Below are 19349 nucleotides of genomic sequence, written 5' to 3'. Positions count from 1 at the left end.
ATAACAGGGTAAGAATGGGCCTAAACCAGAATCACTTTACAAGGAACCCTCAGGATAGAATTTTGAATACATACAGCAAATCAGTAAGAGTTTTCCCCGTGGTATGATATGGTTTTCCTATTTCAACTCCTACAAATTGGTCCCCCATATCTATTCATAAGGTTTATAGAAATGCATCACTCCTTACATTGCTCTGACAAAATTCAAAGCTGTTTAACAGTTGAATATATATGTAACTCTGAAGTAGAGATAGACAGTGGAAACTAATGAGCTACAAGGAATGAGAAGATTGTAGAAAACTAAATGACATGAGAAAGTAGGGAGCTGTTCTTATACAATCTTGAACCCAATATAATTTGGATTGTGTATAATGCAACATTCCAGAAACGAAGTTTGTGTAATAAAATTTGCCCACACAGATGAAGAGCTTTTTGCCACATACTGTACTTGCATAGACACTGCAAGGATGAAAGTGTGGAAGTAAGATTTGCATCAAGGTGCTGGAGCAAAAAAATAATTTCTGAGACTAAATTAGATGCTTGGAAGGGGAACAAACATTTGTATCTGCACATTTCTTACCTTTTCCAATGATCTGAGCACATTCTGTCTCTCCTTCAGCTTTTGTATACTGAGGACAATTTTGTGTCTTGCACCTTTGGTAACATTCTGCAGCAAGAACAAAAAGTAGACCTTAAACACTCATTCATAATGGTAATTTAAAAACATTTGATCATACTAAATTAAATTCGCTATGTCTAATAAAAATATTGCTTTTGTTTTTGAACTTCGATGTTGCATTAAAATTGTTAAAATGTTGCGTCCTGGTGGGGCTAGTCTTTCAACGGCTGCAGATAAAAGTCAAGCCCTCAATGTCGTGTCCGTCAATGCTATTCCCTTGGAACCAAATCATAGAAGAAATAAATCTTTGACACCAACTCAGTTATATCCAGTTTCCCCCAAAATGATGACTGGCATGGAAAGGCTTTGGGAAGTGACTCAAGTAAAGTCCTTGAAGATGGTGGTCTGTAGTTAAATGGTTACCATTAATATTTTGGGAGGTAGCAAAGGGGGAAAGCAGGTGAGAAGTCTTAAGAAAAAACAAAAATGGCCTCAACAACTTTATTGGAAGGGGGCCTTGATTATCTGTACCCAGAAAGTGATTGAAAACATGGTGAACGCATTTTACTTATTTTGATGCCTGTGGTTGCCTAGACTGAATTTGAGAACAACAGTGCAGAATGGCCCTGAAAAAGTTATCCAGGTAAGTCTTCAAATGATTGATTAAAAAGATTCCTAGATCCTGTAGATGGTTATTCACATACGCACCAGTCATAGCTGTTATGAAGGAGATGTACTCCCCTCATTTTCAAATTCAAAAGCAATGATCTACTGTAACAAGATTATGTTTATTTTCAAAATAAAATAGCCCAGATTTTCCTGTCAAAATAACAGTGAGGCTAATGACGCTCACCGTTATTTATGTGCAAATGGTACAACAACTTCAGGCGAGGGGCAGATGCATGGTTAAACTCAAATATCCAAAAGTTGCTGTCCGAGTTGCACTGCTCTGCTATTAACTTCACGAAAACGGCATCTCGCCGGCTGCCTCACCGTTAAATTGCTTTGAATGGTGTGAAGTTGCTGTATTTGCACAGCAGATACAATCTAAACGCGCCACAGAAAGTTAAGTCTGTTCTAGTCTAAGTAACCTTTTAACTATGTAATAAGTGGTAATGACTGCCAATCAACCTCTCTGGCACTGAAAATTAACTATTACAAGTGTGGAGTCTCATTGCTTCATGTTTTAATTGCTGAAGTTTTTAAAGAAGTCAAATTTTAAATTAAAAAATTTCTCTAGTTAAAATACAAGGAAAGTACCTTAATTAAGCAAGCCTGCAACACTACTATTAGACTACAAGATTACAATATAATTATAATTACAACAGACAAATGATCATCCCTGGAGTAGTACCCTTCCTATCTCTAACCTCTACCAGCCCTACAACCCTCCGAGACCTCTGCACTCCTGCAATTCTGGCCTTTAGTGCAACCCTGATTTCCTTCGCTCCACAATTGGCGACCATTCCTTCAACTGCCTAGGCCTTAAGCTCTGGAGTTTCTTCCCTAAATTTCTCGGCCTCTCTCTCCTCCTTCAAGTCGCTCCTTAAAACCTCTCTCTTTGACCAAGCTTTTGATTACCTATCCTAATATCTCTATGTGGCTTGATATAAAAGTTTGTCTGATAACGCTCCTGTGAAGCGCCTTGGGATGTTTTACTATGTTAAAGGCACTATATAAATGCAATTGTTATTGTAGGGCAGAAGATCCATCTCTGGTGTGCATGTATACACAATGATGTGCAAATAAAATAAACTGGGATGCTGCACATCAGAAACTTTTAATCTGTATAAAAGCGATAACAATGTTGGAATACCAACTTCTGGGTTGATTTCCTCGATCTTCAAATGCAGCTCAACCACTCACAAATGAACTGATCATCACCTAGAAATTCCGCGATATCTCCCACCCATACCAAATAAAAAGCCTTGTTCTGGTTTTCTATTTTAGGTCTTTTGAAGGAAACAACAACAGAAAAGATTGTTGGTTCAAGGCAGACATCTACGCAAAAATAATTAAGGTCCAAGCGCTGCGGGGTACAAAATTTAGGCACAGGAAGGAGCTTGGACGAATTACCAAATAAGGATACAATAGCAAAATACTGCGGATGCTGGAAATCTGAAACAGCAGCAGAAAATGCTGGAAACACTCAGCAGACCAGGCAGCATCCATGGAGAGAGAAAAACAGAGTTAACGTTTCAGGTCTGTGACCCTTCGTCAGAACTGGTAAAAGTTGGAGATGTAACCGGTTTTAAGCAGGTGCAGAGGCAGGGAAGGGGGGGGGGGGTGGGGCGGGGAGGGGAGGGGGGAATTCTAACAAGTTCAAAGCCAGCTTAGATCACACAACATCTTAGCATTTGTTGTCTTGAGCAGCCAACAGTTATGCTGTTGGGCCTGAATTTGCTGTCGGAGGACTCCCGCGGGCAGATGCCTCCGACCGGCAAAAAAAATCTACGAACTTACCTTCTGCCTTGGGATCCATGGGGACTCGCGCTCCTGGGTCTCTATGCATAGACATGTGTAGAGGCCCACGTATCCTGGGGTGCAGGTGGTTCGCAAGCACCCCTGGGATCATGTGGGCCAGCCCATCGAATGCCAGAAGGGAATCCCCATTCATGCTTATGGGGCTTCCGTATGTATGGAAACCCCGTAAATATGAATGGGAATATCCCAAAAAATACCTGTACATTTAACTTACCTTATTTCACAGGTTTTTAAATATATAAATTATTGATTACATTTTATTTTTCCTGTTCTTTAAAACTCTTACGCTGGTAAAAGCAGGCAAAAGTTGGGCAAACAGACCAATCCACCACCTGCGGATTCTTGACAGATCACAAGTTCCGAGTTTTCGCGCATGCCTAGACCCAGAACTTGCGAGGCCCTTACGGGCGCGTACACACCTCGCATACGCCCGTAGGGGCCGCAAATTACGGCCCAAAATAACTACCCCACTACCTTGCAGAGTGTAGAGAGAAACCTTTTGACCTTTTGAGGCCACATGAGTAGAATAATCCTTGTGGACTTCAGGAAGTCTAAAGGCACAAGTCACACCCCCATCCACATCCATGGGGCTGTGGTGGACAGCTTTAAGTTCCTCGGAGTCCACATCACGGAAGACCTCTCCTGGTCCCTCCATACCTCCTCTTTGGTGAAGAAGGCCCAGCAGCGCCTATATTTCCTAAGGAGGCTGAAGGGATGTAACCTGTCACCCCTGATCCTCTCTAACTTTTACCGCTGCACAATAGAGAGCATCCTGACGAACTATATCACAGTATGGTATGGCAGCTGTAGCTCCTATGACCGGAAAGCCCTGCAGCGGGTAGTCAAAACTGCCCAACGCATTACCGGCACCCGGCTACCGACCATAGAGAACTACCAGAAACGCTGTTTACGGAGGTCACTGACCATCATCAAAGACCCTACCCACACCAGCCACAGTCTGTTCACCCCCCTGCCATCTGGGAGATGCTACAGATGCATTCGCACCCGTACGACCAGATTTAGGAACAGCTTCTTTCCCAGGGCTGTCATCCTACTGAACTCCACAAATAAACTCTAAAGCCTGCACATCTGCCAATGCACTTTATTATGGTTATGTTTATGTATTACAAGCCAAATGAATGTTGAATGTTAAATGTCTTAATCTAAATGTATACTCTCGGGAGCCATAAGCCTACATTTCGTTGTACTACACTTGTGCACTAACAATGACAATAAAGTTGATTATTATTATTTTTACTTTGTCTGGTGCTGCAAAGACCAGGTAAGGAGTAGCACAAGCAAATCTATTCTACTCGCCAGTTAACCACAAGATGCTCACTAATTAACAGCATACTTTAGGTAGTTTAATGTCCTTAGTTCTGCCCCTATAGGAGGACAAGGCTCTACAAAACAAAAGGCTACTTTTTCTCCAGACCAGAGGTTCCAAAACTGAGGGGCACGGCAAGGTCATCAGGGGGGTGCAAGGAGGACAGTCTGCAAGAGCACAGTGCCGAAGTCCATCCATTCCACATCCTCCAGCAGCACATTCCCGGTGCACTTCCTCTTATCGATGCTATGAGCAGGCCGCAGCCCAGCCAGCACCATCTTAGCACACGAGAATCAGCTTCATCAGCGCAGAAAGTTCAGGATAAGATGTTGTGGGCAGAAATTCCTGTTCGTTAAATCTATATTGTGTATTTTATTTTACATATAAACCTGAACCAGTAAGCAGATTCGTGGCTTAAGAGTTTTAACCTTCCTAGTTTTTAGTTTAATTCCATGGAAAGCTTGCTGCAAGATCAAGACCCAAATATTGCGGTCCGCAGCGTACTTCCGGAATACGCCGCGGACCTGCGAAAAGAATACGCACCTACCTGATGGTGGCCCTCCTACGTAAACTTGAGCTCTGATGCTGCGTGGAGGGCAGCGTAATGGCCCATGGATCCCAAGGATGGAGCGCCTGTCAGGAAGTGTACCTGGGATCATGTGGGCCTGGTCTCCAATCAGGAAACAGAATTACACTTCACATGATTTCAGAAGGGAATCCCAGTGTCAGATTTAATTACAATTTACAGGATTGGAATTTAATTCCTAATTAGCCTCATTCCATCAACTTCACTACATCTTAGTTCTGTTAGTAAAAATGTAATTTTGCTGATAATTATCGACATAATTAAAACTCCAATCTTTGCAGAAACAAGAAAAACCTCATTTGATACAATTAAACTATCCAATTTCCAGATGAAAAGGATTAAAACATGCCCAAGATATCCCCTTGCGCTGATACAAGCCAGCCCTGCATCAACTGTAAAATTTTTGTACGCAATTGCTGGGCAAATAGCCCAACTCTGCGTCTACAATTGGTTTTTCTTTGGCTGTGCGAATGGTCTGACAACGCATATGTTCACAGATCGCAAGTTCCGGATTTAGCGCATGCGGAAATCCCAAACTTGCGGGCCATTTCAAAGGCGGTGTGACGGCATGCTCTCAGAGTATGCCGTCATACCCACTGCAAATTCTGGCCCATTATCTTAAATTCATTTTTATATTTTGTGGTAGTTATTTGGCACGACAGGCTAGATTTTAGTTGATATTTTGAAAGGCACTCAAAACCGTAACAGTTGGATAATAGCTATGATTGTACACAAAGGGCTACAGTATTTTTTGAAGGAAAACAATTTTTTTTTTTTTTTTTTTTATAAACAAAGTGACGTGCTATTAAATGTAAACTGAAGAATTTATATTGAGTGCGTTTAACCAGCCTGGATTTTCTGATTGCTGTTATTTTATCACTGGTAGTTTACGCCGATGTTAAAATAACACGGTCATAAAGTCCAGGCCAACATATCATCGGGATTCAATTAAAAAACTTCATTCTAAGTAACTGCAATTATCTTTAATATCTTTGTTCTTTCCCATCTCTTAAAATGTTTAACAAAATTATCTTAAATGTTAATCATGTTAACTGCTTGATTTTCAAGAACTGTGGAAGATTCAAATTATTCCATGTCCGCAACACCAGAGTTCCAAAACACAAAATGCATGGTGATCTGATATTACATTACAGGAAACTTCGTGATATCCGGCACCGACGGGACCGAACAGCTGCCGATCTATCAAAACTTCCGGATAGACCAGCGCTAATGTTGAAGGTTACGGAGGTTTTCATCTCCGCATCTGACAACAAATACTGTTGCTTAGCAACAGCTTGTAAACACTCGGCCCGTACCTTGGAAGCGTCTCTGAAGCTGTTGCTAAGCTACAGAGACGCTTTCCAGAGCCTGACTGTTTATAAAAAAAAAAAGGTAGAAGAAAAAAAAACCTAACCAAAACGGCTGCTGATTTCTGCCGTTAGATCGAGGTTTCTGGACATACAACCTCCGGATAAACCAAAAAGTTTCCTGTACATAGAATTAACAGGCCATTCAGCTCAACTGGTCTATGCCGGTATTTATGCTTCACACAAGCATCCTCACACCCTACTTCATCTAACCCTATCAGCATATCCTTCTATTCCTTTCTCCCTCATGCATTTATCTAGCTTCCTCGTAAATGCATCTACAAGATGATAAAACAAGCCTCCGATTCCCGTGACTGATCGATATTCTTCACTTTTATTTCAGTTTTCTGTTTTCTTTTATATTCCAGATCTTCCTTCTACTTTTTCCAAGCTTGTCCTCTTTTTGTGCCATTATTTTCTTTCATTTCCATGTTCCTCTCTGGTCCTTCTGGTATGCAACTTTTAAATTATTTTATTTTGCAACCTTGATGGGACAACAGCCTGTAGTGCTGATTTTGGTCATTTTATCGTGTCAATAATTCCCTTTCACAGTGTCAAGTAAAATTTAGTCTATTCTGCCAAATAACTCAAATCTTAAAGATAGTTTAAAATATTGTCATGGAACAGAGGTGAAAACTAGGAAGGGTCAGAAACTTTCTACTGAAGATAATCTTACTGAGACTTAATTCTGATATCATCAATTTCTACAATCCTTTGCAGCAATATGCAACCACAAGGTTAAAGTTCAATGGAAAAATTCTGGGGGAAAGGTTTAAAATATGACAAGATAATGGGGAGAAACTTCTGGATGGGTGCTTATTGAAGTACGTGTGCTAACTGGAGCAAAAGCAAAAAACATTGCAAAAGCTTAGCTGGTAAGGTTTTACTGGGCTATTTAGTGGACATATTTGACAAGCTCAACCTTTCTTTGCAAGATAAGAAATATAATATTTTCATTGTACATGAGCTTTGCGAAATAACTTTTGCTATGTCCTGCAAGACAATGCAACTATGTTTCCAACATCGTCTTCTTCATTGTGGACTGTGAAATGTCAGCTCTAGAAGATAAAGATGTAATTCTGGAGCATTCGTCTCAGCTTTGCACAAAACTCAGCATTTTTTTCTCCCAAAAGATAGGCCAATGAATTGCAGGATTTCGTTAAAATCGGTTTTCAGAGGACTTAGTGATAAAGGCCAAGATTGTCACGAGTCTAAAAGAGAATTTGATCAAAGTTGCTAGTGACTGTGCAGAGATAATTTTCAAGTCATGCCTCTATTAGTTCTTGAAAGAGTCATCAAAATACTTGTCCACTTCACCTCAACGTATCGTGTGTGAAGTTAATTTTTCTTTGCTTAGTTACATCAAACACAAATATAGAAGCCGTAAATGCTGGAAATACTCAGCAGGTCAGGCAGCATCTGTGGAGAGAGAAACAGAGTTGACGTTTCAGGTCGATGACCCTTCATCAGAACAGTTCGGACGAAGGGTCATCGACCTGAAACGTCAACTCTGTTTCTCTCTCCACAGATGCTGCCTGACCTGCTGAGTATTGCCAGCATTTTCTGTTTTTATTTCAGATTTCCAGCATCCGCAGTACTTTGCTTTTGTACAAATATAGAAGTTGCTTGCTTGTAGTTGCAGTTGAAACTCTGAAATCAAACAGAGATTCTCCAATTTGCACACGAGCAGCAAACAGGCTCATCCTACTCATTGAGACAAAGGTAAGTCATCAAGCTTTTTTTTTTTTTTTTTTTAAAATGAAGTGTTCAGTAGTATAGTGCTGGTACAGTATCACTAATGCTGCTTTCTGTCCTAAAAAATGTTAAGTGAGAAATAAATCCTCTTGCTCTATGCAAAAATACTATTAGAAAGAAGGGGAGCAAGCAAGGGAGTTGGCTCTCCAACAAAGAGGGAGTTTGGGAACCTCTTCTCTAGACAGAAACCGGTGGCAAAATATAACAACATTTAGGCACCCTAATGCTATAAAAGGAAAAGAAAATTCCAAAACAATTTGAAGCAAAGATTAGTACTTGGAACGGGCCAATCCTAAAACAGTCAAACACAACTGGATGGGTCAACCAAAGCATGAAGTTCACTTTGTGCACAATAAGAGCAAGAAATGTGCGATCATTTTTGAAGTGAGGATGCTAAGATTACATTAAGTTATGGATTTTCTCCCACCATGCACCCTCGAGTGTTGTAAGCTGCAAGGCTGTCCTGTGCATTAATACTGATGACAAATCTGAAGACAAAAGCTGAAATAAACAATTATCCCCAAAATTGCAGGAATTATCCAGATATTAAGGCAATGTTTCAATTTAGAATTGTAAATATTTCAGAATTTTCTCAATTCCACTACCAAGAAGAAAATCTTACATTAACAATGGTTCTCTCAAAAGTCCAGCTGTCAACTAGAGGCTGTAAGGAGAGATGTGGCCCTTCAAATTACTATAAGCAGACTAATGGTCAGCCCAAGTAGATCAAAGCACCAAGTGCTCCTTCATCAGTAAAGCAATTACCAGTAATATTGCTATTCCCTCTGAACAGATTGTAAGGATCATCCTAGGAAATAGAAGTGTGAAAATAAAAGAATGCATACCAAAATGTTACTCTGAGGAGACTGAAAATCTATTTGGAGTCACCACAAGAATATCTGTATTCCTTCAGTGAAATCTCAACTGTTGCCATGAAATCTCTGGATAATCCCATCTTTTAAGAGCCACCTTGATTGTCTTGAGGTGGACTCATGCATATATAACACAGGGTTTTACTGGTCATATTCTACACACTTGCAAGTGTTGAACAGAAAGTAGTCATGTACAGGAAACTTTGGTTTATCCGGAGGTTAACTGTCCGGAATGCTCGATCCACCGGCAAAATTCAGGAGTCGGTTCAGTAAGTTTTTTTTCTTTTCGTTGCTTTTTTTCCCCCCCCCACCAGTCAGGCTCTGCAAGGTCTAGCTAATGCTGTTGCTTAGCTACAGAGACGCTTGCAAGCTACGGCCGACTGTTTAGAAGCTGTTGGGTTTGTTGCTAGATACGGAGCTCAAAAGCTCCGTATGTTTTAACATTAGCGCTGGTTTGACGGGAAGTTTTGATGGGACGGCAACAGCTCGGTCCCGTCGGTGCCGGATATCACAAAATTTCCTGTACATTGCCAAATGCACATTGCATCCAGATATGGAGGAAGAATAATTCCTTCCTTGCTTGTCGACACCTTACAGCAGTAGCATTGTTGGCCAGCTTTATTTACTGAAAAACCAAATTACCTGAAGCTCAAGCCCAATTTGCCTGAAAGTAGGTGCCTCAGTTGTAAAGGGAAGCATCAACCACCACAGATAGATTAGATGGCTGTGGAGTTTGCAGTGGTAGTCTGCATAACACATTTACTTAGTCATTCACCAGTGAATTTCACTCACTTTGCTTCCAATTTCCACCCTACCCTCACATGGTCCATCTCCGACTCTTGCCTTCCCTTCCTCAACTTCTCTGTCTCCATCTCTGGGGATAGGCTATCGACTAACATTCACTACAAGCCCACTGACTCCCATAGCTACCTGGACTACACTTCCTCCCACCCCGCCTCCTGTAAGGACTCTATTCCATTCTCCCAGTTTCTCCGTCTCATCTGCTCCGACGATGCCACCTTCCATACCAGCGCTTCCGACGTGTCTTCTTTTTTCCTCAACCAAGGATTCCCCTTTACTGTGGTTGACACGGCCCTCAACCGTGTCCGTTCTATCTCCCGTACTTCTGCCCTCACCCCTGCCCCTCCCTGAACCATGATAGAGTTCCCTTTGTCCTCACCTTTCACCCCACCAGCCTCCACATTCAACGGATCATCCTCCACCACCTCCAGCATGATCCCACCACCAAACGCATCTTCCCCTCACCTCCCCTTTCAGCATTCCGTAGGGACCGTTCCCTCCGCGACACCCTAGTCCACTACCACCCCCAGCACCCCTTCCCCTTTGCCCGGCACCTTCCCGTGCAAGCGCAGGAGATGCAACACATGCCCTTATACATACCCCCTTCCCACTGTTCAGGGCCCCAAATACCCCTTTCAGGTGAAACAGCGATTTACTTGTACTTCTTGCAATTTAGTATACTGTATTCGCTGCTCACGATGTGGTCTCCTCTACATTGGGGAGACCAAACGCAGATTGGGTGACCGCTTTGTGGAACACCTCCGTTCAGTTTGTAAGGGGGACTCTGAGCTCCCAGTGGCCTGTCACTTTAATTCACCGCCCCATTCCCACTCAGACCTCACCGTCCTCGGCCTCTTGCATTGTTCCACGGAAGCTCAGCGTAAGCTCGAGGAACAGCACCTCATCTTTCGATTAGGCACTCTACAGCCCTCTGGACTCAACATAGAGTTCAACAATTCCAGATCATAACCTCGGCCCTAAACCTGCCCCATTTCCACCTCCCCTGGCCTTGAATATCTCTTAATGTCTCTCAATCTCTCCTGCTTTCTATCCTATCACTGACCTTCCCTTTTGTTCTTTCATCCCCGCCCCCTTTTCCCAGCCCCCAAACTTGCTTTCCATTTCCTGCTTTTTTCCCCCAGTTCTGACGAAAGGTCATCGACCTGAAACGTTAACACTGTCTCTCTCCACCGATGCTGCCCTGGCCTGCTGAGTTTTTCCAGCGTTTCCTGTTGTTATTTCAGATTTCCAGTATCCGCAGTATTTTGCTCTCACATATGCTTAGTCTATAGTTTAAGGTGACAGCTGCTTTCTGGTTTATTTCAATTTCCTGGGGTAACAAAAAGGTTTGGGACAACTGTGCAAAGTGGTTTAGGTGCCAAAGTTTCATAAAATGTTTTGCATTCATTTAGAAGTTAGTTACCATCATAAACAGGATCTGCAAATAGTATTACTGGCTCCTGCTGAGACTTGAGTATTCAAGATTCATGCCCATGAAATTTTCCAATGGTAAGGAAACTACAATGAGGATCAAGTACTTTTCATTTGATAAGCTTATCCCAATATGGATTGATTGGAGGTCTGCAGGTGCTTGGCATACTCCTGAACATAGTTGATTAATATGTAATTGGATTAACACCTCAAACTTTTCCTTTTAGATGTAGTTGACCTTCAAGTATTGGTTATAAACCTCCTGTCCTCGGAGGCTGTGAAGTAGAACCCTAAAAGGGAAATTTCTTTATAGTCCGAGATGAAAATGCACTTGTATACCTCAAAGGGAAAAACCTCTTAAATGCTCTGACACCTTCCTAGGAACCAAAGATTCTGAATGCGGAAGATAGCATCAGGCAGTAACAAAGATATAACTGGGGGAAGATTGAGGAAGGTCAAACTTCCAAGGCTTGACTAAAAACAAAAGAGCAGACTCTCCTCTTTATAGCCCTCTTTCCCCTTTATCTGAAAAAAAATCTCAATGTTTCATGTACAATGAATTACTTTGAAGTACGAGTGATATGTCGGCAAACAGCACCTTTTCCACACAGCAGCATGCACAAACAAATGATTCAAAACAATCTTTTGTTGGTGGTATTGGTTATGGGGGAATCTTGGCCATAACACAAGGGGAACTCTGCTATTCTTTAAATAGAGCCATGGAATCTTCAACATCCACCTGAACCATCAGAATAGACAAGGTGCTGGTTAAACATCTTGCCTGAAAGACATCACTTCTAACAACACAGCGCTCCCTCAATACCGCACTAACCCTAAATGCAGTACAGGAAACTGTGTGCTATCCGGCACCGACGGGACTGAGCTGTTGCCGTTCCCTCAAAACTGCCGGACACTCCAGCACTAATGTTGAAACATACGTAAGCTTTTGAGCTCCGTATCTGTCAACAAACCCTGTTGCTTAGCAACAGCTTCTAAACAGTCCAAGCGTCTCTGTAGCTTAGCAACAGCTTCAGCGAGACCTAGCAGAGCTTGACTGTTGAGAAAAAAGCAACGAGAAGAAAAAAAACCTAACGAAACGGCTCCTGATTTTTGCCGGCGGCTCGAGCATTCCGGACAGTTAGCCTCCGGATAACACAAAGTTTCCTGTATAAGTTTAGCTTATGTGCTCAAGTCCTGGAACCTGCTGTGAACCCATGACTTAGAGTCATAGAGGCACAGAAGGAGGACATTCGGCCCATCTAGTCCATGCCGGCTCTGTATAGCAATTCAGTCAGTCCCATTCCCCCGCTCTATCCCTGTAGCCCTGCAAATTTATTTCCCTCAAGTGCCTATCCAGTCGCCCCCCAAAAACATTGTGTCTCCACTCCCACCGGCAGCGAGTTCCAGGTCCTCACCACTCGCTGCGTAAAAAAGTTTTTCCTCACATCGCCTCTATCTCTTGCCCAAAACCTTAAATCAGTGTCCCCTAGTCCTTGTACCATCAACTAGTGGGAACAGCCTTTCCCCATCTAGCCTATCCAAACCCATCATAATCTTATACACCTCTATCAAATCATCCCTCAACCTCCTTTGCTCTAACGAAAACAAATCCAGCTTCTCCAACTTGTCCTTGTAGCGAAGATCCCCCATCCCCGGAACCATTCTGGTAAATCTCCTCTGCACCCTCTCAAGGGTCATCACAGCCTTCCTAAAGTGTGGTGACCAGAACTGGACGCAATACTCCAGTTGTGGCCTAACCAGCGCTTTATAAAGGTTCAGCATAACTTTTTGTTTTATTCATTGATGGGATGTGGGCGTCGCTGGCTAGGCCTGCATTTAGTGCCCATCCCCAATTGCCCTTGAGAAGATGGTGGTGAGCCGCCTTCTTGAACCGCTGCAGTCCATATGGTGTAGGTACACCCACAATGCTGTTAGGAAGGGAGTTCCAGGATTTTGGCCCAGCGACAGTGAAGGAACGGCGATACAGGTCCAAGTCAGGATGGTGTGTGGCTTGGAGGGGAACTTGTAGGTGGTGATGTTCCCATGCGTCTGCTGCCCTTGTCCTTCTAAGTGGTAGAGGTCGCGGGTTTGGAAGGTGCTGTTGAAGGAGCTTTGGCGAGTTGCTGCAGTGCATCTTGTAGATGGTACACACTGCAGCCACAGTGCGCCGGTGGTGGAGGGAGTGAATGTTGAAGGTGGATGGAGTGCCAATCAAGCGGGCTGCTTTATCCTGAATGGTGTCGAGCTTCTTGAGTGTTGTTGGAGCTGCACTCATCCAGGCAAGTGGAGAGTATTCCATCACACTCCTGACTTGTGCCTTGTAGATGGTGGAAAGGCTTTGGGGAGTCAGGAGGTGAGACACTCGCCGCAGAATTCCCAGCCTCTGGCCTGCTCTTGTAGCCACAGTATTTATATGGCTGGTCCAGTTCAGTTTTTGATCAATGGTAACCCCAGGATGTTGATAGTGGGGGATTCAGCGATGGCAATGCCATTGAATGTCAAGGGGAGATAGTTAGAGTCTCGCTTGTTGGAGATGGTCATTGCCTGGCACTTGTGTGGTGCGAATGTTACTTTTGTACTCAATACCTCTATTTATCAAGCCCAAGATCCCATATGCTTTGCTAACCACTCTCAATATGTCCCGCCACCTTCAGGGACTTATGCACATTAACTCACAGGTCCCTCTGTCTCTGCACACTCTTTAAAACTGTGCCATTAAGTGTATACTGCCTCTCCCTGTTCTTTCTGCCAAAATGCATCACCTCACACTTCGCTATTAAATTCCATCTGCCACTTGTCTGCCCATTGCTAGCCTTTCTATGTCCTGTTGCAGTCGATTGGTATCATCCTCACTGTTTGCCACACCCCCAAGTTTGGAGTCATCGGCAAATTTAGAAATTTTACGCTGTATTCCAATATCCAGGTCATTTATATATATATCAAAAAAAGCAGTGGCTCCAGCACTGACCCTTGGGGAACACCGCTGTCTACCATTCTCCAGTCTGAAAAACAGCCATTTACCACAACTCGCTGTTTTCTGTTCTTAAGCCAATTCCTTATCCAAGCTGCCACTGACCCACCTATTCCCTGAGCCTCAATTTTGTTAACCTGCTTTCTGTGGTACTTTATCAAACGCCTTCTGAAAATCTATGTAGACAACATCCATTGCACCCCCTTCATCAATCCTCCGTTACTTCATCAAAAAATTCAATTAGATTAGTCAAACACGATCTGCCTTTTACAAATCCATGTTGGCTCTCCTTAATTAGCTTAAACCTCTCCAAGTGCCTGTTAATTTTTTCCTTGATTAATGTTTCTAAAACTTTACCCACCACTGATGTTAAACTGACCATCCTGTAGTTACTAGGATTGTCCTTGCACCCTTTCTTGAACAATGGTGTCACATTTGCTACTTTCCAATCCTCAGGCACCTCCCCTGCATCAGGGAAGATTGGAAAATTATGGCAAGCCCTTCTGCTATCTCCTCCCCCAATTCCCTTCACCTGGGATGCAAGCCATCTGGACCAGGCGACTTATCCACTAAGCATACCCAGCCTTTCCAGTGCATCCTGTCCATCAATTTTCACCCCTTCCATTGCTTCTACTGATATTTTGTCAGCATCCACCTCCTTAGTAAGCAGAGATACAAAAGTACTCAGTATTCTAGCCGTGCCCTGCGCCTCTAAGCATATATCACCTTCTTTGTCCCTAATAGGCCCCACCCTGCCTCTTACTACCCACTTACTGTTTACATGCCGATAGAAGATTTTTGGGTTCCCTTTTATGTTAACCGCCATTCTACTCATTCTCTTTGCCAATCTTTTCATCTTCACTTCCCCTCTCAACTTATTGTATTTGGTCTGGTTCTCCCTTGAAGAATTCACCTGATATTCATCATACACCCTCTTTTTTTGTTTCATTATCTTCTCTCTCGCCCTCGTCATTCAAGGAACCCTCACTTTCATTCCCTTACCCTTCCCTCTTGTTGCAATGTGCCTAGTCTGTACTTGGAATATCTCCTCCTTAAATATCACCCATTGTTCCATTACAGTTTTTCCAGTCAGTCTTTGGTTCCATTTTACTCTGGCTAGATCCTTTTGCATCCCATTGAAGTTAGCCCTATTCCAATTTATATAATAATAATAAACTTTATTGTCATTGTTAGTGCACAAGTGCAGTACAACGAAATGTAGGCTTGCGACTCCCGAGAGTGTACATTTAGATTAAGACATTTAAACATTCAACATACATTTGGCTTGTAATACATTAACATAAACATAACCATAATAAAGTGCATTGGCAGATGTGCAGGCTTTAGAGTTTATTTGTGGAGTTCAGTAGGATGACAGCCCTGGGAAAGAAGCTGTTCCTAAATCTGGTCGTACGGGTGCGAATGCATCTGTAGCGTCTCCCAGATGGCAGGAGGGCGAACAGACTGTGGCTGGGGTGGGTAGGGTCTTTGATGATGGTCCGTGACCTCCGTAACCAGCGTTTCTGGTATATGTGCTTATGGTCGGTAGCCGGGTGCCGTTAATGCGTTGGGCAGTTTTGACTACCCGCTGCAGGGCTTTCCGGTCGTAGTAGCTACAGCTGCCATACCATACTGTGATACAGTTTGTCAGGATGCTCTCTATTGTTCTCTAGATTGTACTCTAGATTGTTCCTTGCTCCGCTCCATTGTTAACCTAAGTCTTATGATACGATGATCATTCGAACCCAAGTGTTCTCCCACAGACACTTGGTCGACCTGGCCCACCTCATTCCCATGCACCAGATCCAGCAATGCCTCCTTCCTAGTTGGGCCAAGAATATAATGGTCAAGGAAAGTCTCCTGAACACATTTCAGAAATTCCTCCCCCTCCTTTCCCTTTACTCTAGCATTATCCCAATCGATATTTGGGTAATTAAAGTCCCCAATATCACCACTATAGCTCTTGCCTATCTCTGCGATTTCCCTGCAAATTTACTCCTTTACCTCCCTCTCACTATTTGGAGGCCTACAGAATACCCCAATAGTGTAATCATACCCTTTTTGCTCCTCAACTCTAACCAAATGGATTGTGTCCTTGTCCCCTCAAGAACATCCTCCCTTTCCAACACTACATGTCTTCCTTAATCAGCAGTGCCACCCCACCTCCCTTTTTCCTTCCCTATCTTTTCTGAACACCTTGTATCCTTGAATATTAAGTGCCCAGTCCTCACTGTTTTTAAGCCACGTTTGTTATTGCCACATGGCTAATTGTGCTTGTAGCTCACCAACCTTATTCACCACACTTTGTGCGTTTACATACATGCATTCTAAACCCATTTTTGAATTTTTCGTAGTCTTTCTTAGTAAAAAGGCAAAAGCGGGACAAACTGACCCCTGACTGATATTCATTAATAGAAAAACTATACAACTGGGAAACAAAGCTGCTTGAAAACTTCCATAGTACTAAGGCTACAGGAAAACCAATTATGTCAAGTCAAATTTTTTCCTGGTGTCAGTGGTAGCACCCTCACCTGTCAGTCAGAAGGTTATGGGTTCAAGTCCCACTCCAGAGTTAAGCACATAATTTGGCATGACACGTAGTACAGTACTGAGGGAGACTTGCAGAGGAGATGTTAAACAGAGTCTGCTCTCAGAGTTGATGTAAAAAATTCCATGGCACTATTTGAACAGCAAAGGGAGCTCCGAGTGCCCTGGCAAATATTCATGTCTCAACCAAAATCGTTACAAACAAATGACTTGGTTATTTTTTTCTCATCGCTGTTTGTGGAGCCTTGCTGTGTGTAAATTGGCTAACATATTTCCCTATATTAGAACAGCGACCACACACACAGACACACCTGATTGAACAAAGGACACACAACCATTAATAGGGTGATTTTTTCCCCCCTCATTAAAACAGCAAGGATATCATTCATACATACACACATAAAAATGAGGACAGATGGGGAAGTGTGGAACTTATTCAAATGTCAAAATTTCCATTTACAAATTAACAAATCAAACTCAATAGATAAATGACAATAAAATTAATGTTTTAGAACAGCCTGGGCTAGTCAGGAGTTAATTAACATACCTGTGCTTCTAGCTGTACTTCTGTAAGTGCCATCATTTCTTCATATGTTAGCTGGGAGAATAAAGCTGCATACTTATGCAGACGCAAACTTTTTAGCCAAGCTGGAACATCTGTAATTAAAAATGTTATTAACAGCTTTACTAGAGTGTAATATCTACATTTTGCAGTAACAATGTACTTATTTATTATAATTAATGCTACAGTTTTCCAATCTTGCAACATTATGAATTTTCAATTATAATGTAGTCACTATGACCTTGTTAACAAACATTTAAGCAGTAGGGCCACCAAATCCACTTTGCATACTAGGTCACTGGCTAAATTACCTCTGAATCATCAGCAGATTGTCCAGACCAGCTGCATAAATGCAGAACCAATATCAGTTGAGCTGACCCAACTCATCTGCTATGTCAAACACTTTCTAAATTTAGCACAGTTTTGGTGTGCTTCTGCATAGTATGTTCCAATCTCTTCTCGGGAGGAAAAAATGTAGTTGAACAGCCTTTCACTAAAGGCAAGGTTATGTCTCTGTATAGTTAATATGTATAAATTTCATACCACACTTCACAACATACAGATGCTTAATTACTAAAATAAAAAAATGTTTTAAACTCCATTCACAGGACACAAGATATTTTGAACAGAGTAACAATACAAGTTTATAAAAAAAGGCAGGAGAATATTTTCTCCATGTATTGACAATTTCATTATTCATATTTCTGGACTAAACAGACCACCAAATCTAGAGTACAGCCCAGTAGAACATATGCCTCCTAATCACATGGTCCCATGTTTGAATCTCAGGACTCCACTTCACTCAGACCTGCCTGCCACTATTAAAAGTGAACTGCGTCAGTTCTTGGCCAAGCCAAATGGAACACCATACACTGATAGTGTGTGTGTGTGTGTGTATATATAGAGTTCAAGAGGTAAAAGAACCCTCACATCTCACTCCTTTACAACCAGACTTCCTGTAGTTGGTGCATACAGCAACACAGGCAGTGTTAAGCCAGTGATCACACCAGACTGTTCTGTTAAGAAAGACTTCAATAAAAGGGATCAAATGGCTCTTGCAGGGAAACACCACCAAAATAGATCTTACAGCTTTTAAAAAAAAAATATTGGCAATGAACCAACCAAAACGAACCCAAAAATGATTAGCGACCCAATCAGTAAACCTGCATGCATAATTTAAATTTGGAGTGTCTAAACTTTATTTGCAAAGGGAAACCAACTATAAAATGCAAACCTCTTAATTTTAAACTATTGTAAATGTGTAGTAAAATCTCTAAAATGTACCACTACAAACATCAGATCCAGTGCGGCAATATGTATTCCAAGTTAACTGACAAGATAGAGAGGCTAGTCCACTCATGATGATCGGAAATTAACTTCTTGTTTTAAGCTACAATAATCAGGATAGTGTCAAATTTGTCAATCTCCTTTTTGAGAATGTCACTTTGTAGTTGTGAAAAGAATTGGGTTATTCAGTTTACTCTTTAAAGTTTCTTAATTCAAAACAACTCCTGTTCCATTTTATTTAAATTGCTTAATATGAATGGATAATTTGAATATTTTTACATGCAAACAGGAGTAAACTGTAGCTGTACTTATACTTATTAGTGTATGGATGAAATTTGAAACAGTTTGGTTGCAGGAACTTAGAACAAGTTACAGGAAACTGTGTTATCCGGAGGCGAACCCTCCGGCAAGCTCGAGCCACCGGCAAAAATCAGGAGCCGTTTTTTATTCTTTTCGTTTCTTTGCTTTTTTTGAACAGTCAAGCTCTGCAACGTCTGTAGCTAAGCAACAGCTTCAGCTAGAGACGCTTGCCGACTGTTGAGGCTGTTGCTAAGCAACAGGGTTTGTTGATTCATACGGAGATACATTAGCTCTGGTGTGTACGGCAGTTTTGAGGGAACGGCAGCAGCTCGGTCCCGTCGGTGCCGGATAGCACAAAGTTTCCTGTACTACTTTTCCTGTACATCTTGTGTTATATAATTCCCTGAGGTCCTTGGTTGGGCAGGCAATTTGCTACCATGG

The 19349-nt window shown here is 42.2% G+C and overlaps 1 protein-coding gene across 5 annotated transcripts in view; it reads right to left on the bottom strand.

Moving 5' to 3' along the window:
* The window catches only part of samd4a (sterile alpha motif domain containing 4A), a 191612-nt gene that overhangs the window by 48402 nt on the left and 123861 nt on the right, over positions 1 to 19349 (bottom strand). For all 5 annotated transcript variants that reach the window (XM_086003216.1, XM_086003219.1, XM_086003215.1 and 2 more), the window contains 2 exons: positions 17307 to 17416; positions 580 to 666 (listed from right to left, as the gene is read on the bottom strand). In XM_086003216.1, coding sequence (XP_085859342.1) covers positions 580 to 666; positions 17307 to 17416 — 197 coding nt within the window. The remainder of the gene's footprint in view (positions 1 to 579; positions 667 to 17306; positions 17417 to 19349) is intronic.

Source organism: Somniosus microcephalus, chromosome 12 (genome assembly GCF_052327205.1).
Source record: "Somniosus microcephalus isolate GS21.2 chromosome 12, FLI_Smic_1.0, whole genome shotgun sequence".
NCBI classification, from domain to species: domain Eukaryota; kingdom Metazoa; phylum Chordata; class Chondrichthyes; order Squaliformes; family Somniosidae; genus Somniosus; species Somniosus microcephalus.
The sequence above is the reverse complement of the archived record's forward strand: the minus strand, read 5'-3'. Positions and strand labels throughout refer to the sequence as shown.